At 45.7% G+C, this 11,574-nt stretch overlaps 1 protein-coding gene across 1 annotated transcript in view; it reads right to left on the bottom strand.

Annotated features, from left to right (window-relative positions):
• Nucleotides 1-860: 860 nt before the first annotated feature.
• The window catches only part of edar (ectodysplasin A receptor), a gene marked incomplete at both ends in the record, with an annotated part of 45,021 nt that continues 34,307 nt past the window's right edge, over nucleotides 861-11,574 (bottom strand). Inside the window, 6 exons of the mRNA XM_084161688.1 lie at nucleotides 861-1,189; nucleotides 2,541-2,601; nucleotides 2,700-2,973; nucleotides 5,799-5,871; nucleotides 6,951-7,025; nucleotides 7,263-7,472. Of these exons, the coding sequence (XP_084017814.1) occupies nucleotides 861-1,189; nucleotides 2,541-2,601; nucleotides 2,700-2,973; nucleotides 5,799-5,871; nucleotides 6,951-7,025; nucleotides 7,263-7,472 (1,022 nt within the window). The remainder of the gene's footprint in view (nucleotides 1,190-2,540; nucleotides 2,602-2,699; nucleotides 2,974-5,798; nucleotides 5,872-6,950; nucleotides 7,026-7,262; nucleotides 7,473-11,574) is intronic.

Raw genomic sequence — 11,574 nt, 5'->3', positions numbered from 1 at the left:
CCTTAATAATAACCTTCATTTCAAAACTGCATTTTGTGTTTACTTGTGTTATCTTTGACTAATATTTAAATTTGTTTGATCTGAAACATTTAAGTGTGACAAACATGCAAACAAATAAGAAATCAGGAAGGAACACTTCACACCACTGTATGTGCTGAGCTTTTTGGCACAAAAAGGCTGCCATCCTGTGGCATCATCCAGCATAGCGTCAGAGCCAGGCTGACCATAGCGTAGCTCAGAGCTGGGTCTCCTGGAGTCCTGTCTCCCTGCATTCCTCAGGCTGCAGTAGGCCTAGTCTGTTAGCAGTCTCTTTAATAGTCTCTGGCATCTGGTCTTTACTGGTTCATTGGTTTTAGTGGTTAATTAGGTGCTGAAAGTCTCGACTGTAAACCACAACACTATTAGACCAGACCGCCACACACCAACCAATTAGAGCCAGTGGCAGCAGCTGACCGCTGGGGGAAGGGGAGGGTTGTGGTTAGGCGTGGTAATAGAGGGTCTGGGGCCACAGGGGTCCTGGCAGAGGTCCATCATGCCATTTTTAAAATGTCATATTATGAACTGTACAAAATGTGATCTATGTAAACAAAAATGGTAAAAAAGGTTATAAAAAGCTTTTGTCGAGGCGTCTAGCGCAAAGTTAATTGCCAGTCCATTGCCAGAGGGAGACAGAGAGACGAGAAAGAGAAGAGAGAGATCTGAAATCTGGAGAGGCCTGCAGACTTTCCTCATGTTGAGGGGTAAAGCTGTTTGTTTGTGAATGTATGTGCAGGTATGTGCACATGGGTCTATTGCATGTGTACATACACGTGTGTTCATGTGTGTATATGAGTGTGTGTGTACATTAGTATGTATGTGAGTCAGACGCTTGCACAGCGTGGTGAGGACAGAGGGACAGTGTGTGTATCTCCTCCTCCCAGTACATCAGAACACAGTGACTCCACAGCATCCAGTCTCTCTATCTGCACCAGTCTGGTGAGCAGGTCTGGGATGCTGTAGCCGGCTGTACTGATCCTCTCAAACAGCTGCAGGCCGTCACTCATCCCTCCGATCTCATCCCTCTTCAGACCAAAGCTCTCTGCCAGGTGTCTCCAGGTCTTCACCACGGCTGCCTCGCTACTGTAGGAGGAGCTCAGCATACGACTGGCCTTCTCCAGACAGTCAAATGGTAGTTCTGTAGGACTCAGACCTGTAGAGAGGAAGGGAGAGAGAGGGTTAGGATGTGTGTGTTGTGGCTAGAGGTCAGCATACAAGATTCATTCACTAGACATTCGAAGGGTAGTTCTATAGCAGGGGTGTCACACTCAATCAGCGCACGGCCATATTGAAAAAACACAACGAATTTGCTGGCCAGACAGAGCCTACTATGTTTGTTTTTACAAAATAACTGGCCATTGTTTTATTAGAAAGAATATGGACCTTTATAATGTCCACTTATGTACAAAGGATGCTGTATGTATCATTTTAACATATTAAAACAAAAGAAGAGATAAATCATATTTGTCCAGCCTTTGCTGCTATGCTTACAGATGTGCATAATATGCTGCGACCCTAATAAAAAAAGTAGCCTATTTAATAACCCCAAATAACAAAAACGTAGCTAGGTTGTTATAACATTTCAACTTAAAACATGTTTTAAATGTTTTTGCACTGAATGGATCACTGGTGCGGTTGAATGCAGCATTGCTGTATGGTGCACTCAAAATGTATTGTAGTTGAGTAGCCACCTAGGCTACTGTTCAAATGTTGCTGTAATAGGCCTACATGTTTCTCCTTTGCATGGGGTTTTGTAACAGATTTAGTTTTTTGGTTATTAATTGTCAAGCTTTAAAAACCGAAGCCAGACTGCAACATTTTAGTAGCCAAGGTAGGACTGTGGCATGTGTCTGTACACTTTCCCTCCTCTGTAAACAGGACACACGAAAGCAGCGCAATTGACGTTGAATTCACCGATGCGATCGCTTCAGGCTGTAATTTCATAAAGTAGATGACTCAGCTGTTGACTCATTTATACTCACTTGTGTTTCCTTTAATAGTAATCCTTTATCTTATAACCTTTTGACAACCAAGATGACATTTTCTGTAGGCTACAGCAATGACCCATTGTAACCGAAACTTTGCATGGACATTTAGCCTACAACATGTTTAAACTTTCGGTCTGGTAGAAGATTCGGTCAGTGCCATTAGTGGTGATATGATACAGGGCACTGGCTGGCTGTGTGTGGGTCTGGGAGGAAGGGTGTGTGGGTCTGGGAGGAAGGGTGTGTGGGTCTGGGAGGAAGGGTGTGTGGCAATGCACTGCCGTTTGGCGTGCAGCACGTTGGCAGTGCTTGCTGTGACTTGTAATGCAGTGCATGGCGGGCTGTATTTAAGCGGGACAAAATTGATTGACAACCCAAATCATTGCGTGGGCCGGATATAAATGTGTCACAGGCCGGATTCGGCCCGTTGGCCTTGTGTTTTAAGTTCTATAGGGCTGAAACCAGTCGAAGGACAGTTCTATAGGGCTAAAACCTGGGGGTGTACGTGTGTGTTCTCACCCTCGGCCACATTGCAGGCTCTAGCATACAGATCCAGGATCTTTTTCCTCCGGCTCTGAATCTGTAGGAAGAGACAGAGAGAAAGGTAAAGTAAGTTATAAAGTAGTTACATTGCAATACATTGTAAAAATACATAGTTGGATGTGATCTCTCTCTCACCCCTGTAGCCTTGTTGTTGTTGTTGTTATTGATGATGTTAGCATTGCTATTGCTAATCTTGTTAGCGTTGATAGGGCTGGTGGGGTTGGATCCAGTCTTATCCCTGTTGAGGAGCCCCAGGGAGAGCAGGCAGAGGTCCGGCTTGTTGCCCAGGTTCAGGAGACAGAGGCTGGGGTTAGGATCAGCTGCCCCCTGCCTCTCCAAGGCTGCCTCCTCATCACTGTCCATACTACGACTCAACAGCTGCTCGTTCTCTGATGATGCATCATTCTCACTGGGGAGGGGAGAGAAAATCAAGTTGAGTTGTCAAATCTCCATATCAGTCAGCATAATAACAGTAAGCCTTCATGACCTTTTCAACTGATATTTAGCTGTGTCTAGTTATGCTAATGTGCTGTAGCGTCAGCCTTATTGTTATACTGTGAGTAGCCTCGTGTTTTAGCTTACATATTTAGCTTCGGTTCCACAGAACACCATTGACAGTGTGTGTAACACTGGGAGTTTCTCCCAAAAACACCTTGTTGACAAAGATTCTCAGAGATGCTCACACAATAGCATTGTTTTTACATGCGTGCACGCACACACGCGCGAACACACACACACATTGTTACTCAGTCACCCTACACCCACTCTGGCAGCTAAGACAGTGAGTTAGCACATCCTCTGGAATGCAGTTAGCCACACTGTTTACCACTGCTGAGTCTAGCTAGGTGATGTAATGCTAATGTGAATGTGTGTGTTATTGTATGTGTTGACATGTGAGTTGTTCATACAGACCATATACAGTGTGTGTACATGTGACTTGTGATACTGTGTGAAACACACACATCCTCTGTGTCTATCCATGTTTACGTGAGTGTATACGTCTGTTCTTCTTGCTGTCTGTCATAACGAATAAGGCTTCATTGTCTGCGAGTGTGGGGTTGAGACAGACAGAAGAAATGAGAGAGGGGGAAAGAGAGCAGAGGACAGAGAGGGGAAGGGCGAGGAGCTGTCATCCACCTGGTGGTTTGGCTGCGCTATAGAGTAATTATCTCTCTCTCTCTTTACCCCCAATCTCTCCTCACCTCTCTTTTCCTCTATCTCAGCTACCTCACCCTCCAAAGCCACATAATCACTCTCCATGCCCATGCAAGGGGACACACACACACACACACTGTCTCCCCACTAAAAAGGCTAGCAGCGACGCTCTGCTGCAGTGACTTGTCCTGTGGTAGCTTAATTACGGGTAGATTCCGAAAAACAGATCAAAGAACCTCTGTCTGTGAGGCCCCCAGTCAACTCCTACACTGTAAAACCATGAAACATGTGACACGTTTATAACCTAAACGTCAGTGTTTAAAACTGAAACATTAGCCATTTAGAATTGCCAATAAGTGTTCTCATCTTAAACACAGGCGTTTAGAATGCAAGATTAAACATGAAAGTCAGTGTTGTCCAGTCAGTTTCCAACCAGGAGAACACCCATATCTCCTTAGTGTTCAGATTTTAACCACTAGCGTTTACTTTCCCATTGTCCTGTTTAGAATTACTTTAGTCATTAGAAATTGATGTGACTTTCAGATCAATGTTAGTAATGTCTGTCACCTTACCTACATTTCAGCACAACTGAACAGGACATTTGATTCAAGAAATATTTTAAATCGTGTGGTGTTGTTGTTACTCAACTGTGTTGAGTACATTTCTGTTAACTCCGAGTGAAAAAGACGTGGGAGGGGCCTCACTATCATATTTCCCACATGCCTTGTTGCAGGTTGATCTTTAGAATAGTTTGTTTTAATATCTATGTTTCCTCATGCATATTGATTGATTCATTTATCTTATACTATACAAAGATAAATAACTTACATTTTTTAAACCTAATCCAATCTGTAAGAGGTTGGACTTTTGCACCTGTTACTGAGATAGTTGTTCCAATTTAGATGGTTTAGGTCAGGGGTGTCAAACTCATTCCATGGAGGGCCTAGCGTCTGCTGGTTTTTAGTTTTTCCTTTCAATTAAGCCCTAGACAACCAGGTGAGGGGAGTTCCTTACTAATTAGTGAACTTAATTCATCAATCAAGTGAAAACCCGCAGATACTCGGCCCCTCCGTGAAATGAGTTTGACACGTGGTTTAGGTAGTCTTGTTTGTTAAGTCCTTTACCATTGCAGCCATTCTGAGTGCAGGTTGTGGGTTGTAAAATATTCAAATTAATGGATATCCTCCCTCTGGCTGGATTCCAATAGGAATTACGAATCACTTCACAAACTAGCGTATTGTGACTTAGAGGTCTGATGTGGCTCATGGACCATGATTTTCAGACCACAATGTTGAGGATAACTAGGCCATAACTAAAGGCTTTATGAAACATGTAATATGTGGTGATAAAGGGTTTACTTTTAATTCAAACACATTCACTTAGGCAGTCACTTGGTGAAGGCTTCCGGAATATAAGTTATTGAATGCAACAACCATGTCTCTGTCACTAACAAACACAGTCAAAGGTGGGTATCTCTCACATTCATTCGAAAGGCATACTGGGAAATATGCAAATACAGCTTTATACCCTACAGTGTTAAAACAACACCCCCAGTGTTTAGTGTTTAAAACCTAAACGCCTTGTGCTGAATAAACGTGTTCATGTGTTTAAAAAGTCTTACAGATAATAAACATGTTATTGTGTTTACAATCTACAGGGCCTCCTGTAGCTCAGTTGGTAGAGCATGGCGCTTGCAATGCCAGGGTTGTGGGTTCGATTCCCACGGGGGGCCAGTATGAAAAATGTGTGCACTAACTGTAAGTCTCTCTGGATAGGAGCGTCTGCTAAAATGTAAAATGTAAAAATGTGTTTTCATAGAAATTCTAAATGCCTTGACGCAGTTAAAAAGCGTTTAAAAGTGTTAAGATCCTAAACACTTGGTTTTACAGTGTACACAACCCCTACACAACACAGACATGCACAAAAACACACTTGCAGACAAGCACACACACAAACACAAATACAGACGCAAACACATGATCTTAGAGATATTGGTAACCATTGCACACCTTTTGTGTCTGTCTATTCAGTTTGTGTGTTTGATGTTTGTCATGTGCGCAGGTGATCAAGATACTTTACCTTTTGACCGTTTTCGGAGGTGTGGGTTTGAGTTTGTCAAATTCATCATTTTCAGAGAAAATTACAACGTTGTCTGAAAGAAAGAAAACATACATTTATAAAATATTTATTATTATAATTTTGTTATAATTTTGTTTATCAAACGTTATTTCTCACACAGTTTTTTTGACTCTGGTAAAAGTCAGAAATTATCGTCAAAATATTCTGGGGCACAGAGGGCCCATTATTTTCAAAATAAATAAATTAACAGGACTGTAGTGTTCAAATGTAATCACATCAACGTTTAAAGCCTGTAAGTGTCTGGCACTGTCAGCATAGATGGAGTATGCCTCAGAGGCCTCAGACTCATAGCTCCCAGCTCTACCGGAAATGTCAATCATAGAGGCTTATGAGACAGCTGCTTAATGCACACACATGCACGCACACTTTCCCAAAACATACACACACGATACAGTATGCTTTCACCAATACACAGAGAAAATGTAAACAGACATTCAGTTTTAAGAATAAAACACTTATGTTTGTGATTCTTAATTTGCAAACCTAAACACGTAGGTTTAATTCCTAAACCTAAAGGATTCCATTACCATACTGGAGGTAAAATGGTAGGCCTATGTGAGATGCCAGTAGGTGTATTATTGTGAGGTTGATTACCCCTGAAGGAGTCAGTCAGTTGTTAACATTATACTTAGTGAGAGGGGAACACTGATGACCTAGAGCTAACGCCACAGTCTAATCTAAACATTCCACCATGCTGCGCTCACTGCACACAGAATGTCCACCACACACACACACACAGTGTCAAACCCACAGACACCAGGCCTGACAGACAGCCATCAGGTATGAGAATGTCTCGTTATGTTAGTCTAATAAACCAGACTATAGATTAAGCATGTCTCTTTATGTTAGTCTAATAAACCAGACTGTAGATTAAGAAAGTCTCTTTATGTTAGTCTAATAAACCAGACTATAGATTAAGAATGTCTCTTTATGTTAGTATAACAAACTAGACTTTAGATTATGCCTGAGGCCAAAGCCAGTACTGTAAGTAAAAGTTTGTGTTCTGTAGTGTGGTTTTCTGTTAACTAAGGTAGTGTGTTGTCTAGCTGTGTGTGTGTGTGTGTGTGTGTGTTGTGTAGTGTGTAGTTTCACCTGGAACATCTTTCTTATCCTCCTGTTTGTTGGTCTGAGCCTCCACAGCCTTCACCACCTGACCAGAGCAGCATGCTGTGAACACAGGGAAAGAGAGAGAGAGTTGAGTGAATGTACACACTGATTGTTACCCTGTCCTTTGGGTGTCTCTGTCTGAGTATGTGTGTGTGTGTGTGTGAGTGTTACCCTGTCCACTGGGTGGGTGTGTGTGTGTGTGTGTGTGTGTGTGTGTGTGAGTATGTGTGTGTGTGTGTGTGTTACCCTGTCTGCTGGGTGTGTGTGTGTGAGTATGTGTGTGTGTGAGAGTGTTACCCTGTCCACTGGGCTTGGCTTTGAGGATGTAGAACATGATGATGAGGACGATGGCGATGGCCATGATGAAGATGGTTGACATGGCGATGATGAGAGCGGTTGCTAGGTGACCCTGTCCTGTGGGGTCTTTGTGAAGGTGAGGGAACATGGTGGTACTGCTGGTTGAGACACTGGGGGCTTTGCCTGACAACACAGCTTTGGTAAGCATACCTGGAACACACAGATACTACACAGTTACAACACAGATACTACTTCTGTATCTGAGGGAAGCCTGTTTGTCCTTTAGTCTACAACACTGTGCCCCTCTCACCCCCTGTCACCCTTTCTAGCCTACAGAATAGTCTTCAGGTGAGTTATTGTTATTCTCTCTCTCTCTCTCTCTCTCTCTCTCTCTCTCTCTCCCTCTCTCCCTCTCTCCCTCCCTCCCTCCCTCCCTAAGGCAGAGTTTCCCAAACTCGGACCCCAAGGGGTGGTTTTCGGCCTAACACTACACAGCTGATTCAAATAATAAACTAATAATCAGGCTTTGATCATTTCAATCAGCTGTGTAGTGCAAAAACCAAAATGTGCACCCCTTGGGGTCCTGAGGCCGAGTTTGGGAAACGCTGCCCTTCGGGCTTGTTGATTGTTGATCGACTGTTTGCTTTAATGGAGCTGTAAACTCCTGACAGATCATAAATCAACTTTTATTCCCTTGTTTTTATCAGGCATCCGGCCTAGGTCTCACACACTCACTCACACGCACACGCACACGCACACACACCACACACACCACACACACACACACACACTCTCTGTGGTCAAAGTCATCAGTGTTCTGGGTGTTTGTTTATTTTCTGTGGGTAGAATACGACCAGATCAGGAATCCTGTTTGTTTAGTGGAGCATGATTCCACATCTTAATCACTGTTCTGTTTCTCTGCTGTGACTACAGGCAGACATCAGAATAGACCAAGGCTTTCCTACAGGCAGACATCAGAATAGACCAAGGCTTTCCTACAGGCAGACATCAGAATAGACCAAGGCTTTCCTACAGGCAGACATCAGAATAGACCAAGGCTTTTCTACAGGCAGACATTAGAATAGACCAAGGCTTTCCTACAGGCAGAGATTAGAATAGACCAAGGCTTTCCTACAGGCAAACATCAGAATAGACCAAGGCTTTCCTACAGGCAGACATCAGAATAGACCAAGGCTTTCCTACAGGCAGACATCAGAATAGACCAAGGCTTTCCTACAGGCAGACATTAGAATAGACCAAGGCTTTCCTACAGGCAGACATTAGAATAGACCAAGGCTTTCCTACAGGCAGACATTAGAATAGACCAAGGCTTTCCTACAGGCAGACATTAGAATAGACCAAGGCTTTCCTACAGGGCGACATTAGAATAGACCAAGGCTTTCCTACAGGCAGACATTGGAATAGACCAAGGCTTTCAGCTTCATCTCCTATAAAGCTTCTGGACATCTTCATGCTGCTTCAGACTCTGTTTATTCACTGATCAGATCAGACTGATGAACTCTATTATTGTATGAGACTGCTGCAGTTATATTAGACGATGACCTGGGTTCAAAGTTCAAACCTGTTACAGTATATGGAGTAGATGACGGTGAACAGGGGATAGACAGATGGTATAGATATGTATAGGTGTATATAGCCTAGCGAGGCGGTCTAGACATACAGTGGGGTCCGAACTTATTGACACCCTTGATAAAGATGAGCAAAAATTACTGTTTATAAAATAAATGATTCAAATACTTAACTATATTGTATACTTACATTTTTTGTTATTATTTTATACTAATACAATTGCTCAGATAAATATATTTTGTTTAACAAGTTATACTTTGATTCTCTCAAAAAGGTGGGGGTCAAAACATTTATTATAATTTCGATGCCAAACCCACCACTGGTGTGTCACGGTTTCGGCCGAGGCTGCCTCTCTCCCTTGTTCGGGCATGTTTCGGCGTTCGTCGTCTCCGGAATTCTAGCTGCCACCGTTGCATGTTCCATGTTTCCTGTTTGATTAGTTTTGTCTGTTAGCCACACCTGTCTTGTGTTATGTCTCATTAAGCACCCTATTTAGTTTCCTTGTTGTTAGTGTAGTGTTGTGGGTAATTGTTTCGTGTCAGGTGTTTGTGCGTTACCCGTGTTTCGGTACGCCAGTTACGATTTACGTCCTCCTCGGTTGAGGAGAGTTGTTGCGCCCTGTGTTTGTGCGCTCGTTTTGACGCCTGTGTGCGTCTGTTGGCCTCTGGCCGTTTTTGGCTAGTAAAGTCTTGTTGGACTGTACATCTGCTTCTGCGCCTGATTCCACACCTCACCATTTCTAACACCGTGGCAGAATTACACACCTTTACATGGAATCAGCAGGAGCCGAAGCAGCCCCGACGAGACTGGAGGTCCAGGTTCGGGAACAACAGGACCAGATACAGCAGATGGGGACCGCCCTGCAGGAGGTGATCACCACGCTCCGAGGCTGGGGAGCGCCTCCACCACCTCCCTCCCTGCCAGCACCATCGGCCAGTCCGCCCATTCCAGCGCCAGAACCCCGAGGAATCCGACTCTCTCTCCCGAGGGCCTACGACGGAACCGCGGCTGGGTGTCAGGGATTCCTCCTCCAGGTGGAGCTGTACCTGGCCACCGTACACCCGGCACCCTCGGGGCATGAGAGCGTGTCCGCCCTGATCTCCTGCCTGTCCGGGAAGGCGTTGGAATGGGCCAACGCGGAGTGGAGGAAGATCGACGCCGAGACTATCACCTACAACGAGTTCTCCCGCCGCTTCAAGGCGGTGTTTGACCATCCCCCGGAGGGGAAAGCGGCGGGGGAGCGTCTGGTCTTCCTCCGGCAGGGGAGGAGGAGTGCCCAAGAATTCGCTCTCGAATTCCGTACTCTAGCGGCAGATGCAGGGTGGAATGAGCGGGCCCTCGTCGATCTATACAGATGTAGCCTACGAGAGGACGTCCGTCGGGAGCTGGCTTGTAGGGACACCAGTCTCTCTTTCGACCAGCTGGTCGACATGTCCATCAGGCTGGATAACCTATTGGCCACCCGCGGACGTCCTGAGGGGGGTCCGTCCATTTCACCCTCCAGCGCCTCCGAGCCGTGTCCTATGGAGCTCGGGGGCGCTGGCGCTAGAGAGAGGAGGAGTCGGTTGGTTAGGGGGTCCATCCACTGCACCAACTGTGGTCGGGGAGGACACACCGCGGCTAGGTGCTGGGGATGGCCTCCTAGGGAGGATGACGACAGGTCCCGCACTGGGGATTCCCTCCAGGTGAGTAGGCGCCCCACTCACCCAGAGCTCACTGTTGCCCATTTTTGGATGCCTGTGCGTTTTCCACAGGTAGCACCTCATTCCCAGCATAAGGCGCTGGTAGATTCAGGCGCGGCTGGGAATTTTATTGATAAAAAGTTTTGTTTAGCGTTAGGGATTCCCCTTATTTCTGTTGATGTTCCTTTCCCCGTTCATGCCCTAGATAGTCGTCCGTTGGGTACGGGCTTAATCAGGGAGGTCACGGCGCCACTTAGGATGTGTGCGCAGGGGGATCATCAGGAGATGATTCAGCTGTTCCTGATTGATTCTCCTGCGTATCCGGTGGTGCTGGGCATGCCCTGGTTGAGTACCCATAACCCAGCTATTTCGTGGCAGGAGAGGGCTCTGATGGAGTGGTCTGCTCAGTGTGTGGGTAGATGTTTGGGCGTTTCCGTAGGGGCTACCTCGGTGGAGAGTCCAAACCAGGTGCCCGCATTGCACGTTCCCCCTGAGTATGGGGATTTGGCTATTGCGTTTAGTAAGGCGAGGGCGACGCGGTTGCCACCCCATAGGCAGGGAGATTGTGCGATAGACCTCCAGGCAGGAGCTGCGCTCCCACGGAGCCATGTGTATCCTCTGTCTCAGGAGGAGAAGAAAGCTATGGAGATTTACATAGACGAATCTCTGAGACAAGGATACATACGGCCTTCCACTTCCCCTGCGTCCTCGAGTTTATTTTTTGTGAAGAAAAAGGATGGTGGTTTGCGCCCGTGCATCGATTACCGTGGTCTCAATCAGATTACGGTGAAGTACAGTTATCCACTCCCGCTGATTGCGACCATGACTGAGTCGTTGCATGGGGCGCGTTTCTTCACTAAATTAGATCTCAGGAGCGCGTACAACTTGGTGCGCATCAGGGAGGGTGATGAATGGAAGACAGCCTTTAGTACCACCTCGGGCCATTACGAGTATCTGGTCATGACATACGGGTTGATGAACGCTCCGTCAGTTTTCCAATCATTCGTGGATGAGATCTTCAGGGACACGCAGGGGCAGGG

The sequence above is a fragment of the Coregonus lavaretus genome (genome assembly GCF_964263955.1).
Source record: "Coregonus lavaretus genome assembly, chromosome: 5".
NCBI classification, from domain to species: Eukaryota; Metazoa; Chordata; class Actinopteri; order Salmoniformes; family Salmonidae; genus Coregonus; species Coregonus lavaretus.
Note: the sequence above shows the minus strand (reverse complement) of the source record. Positions and strands in the feature narration are given on the sequence as shown.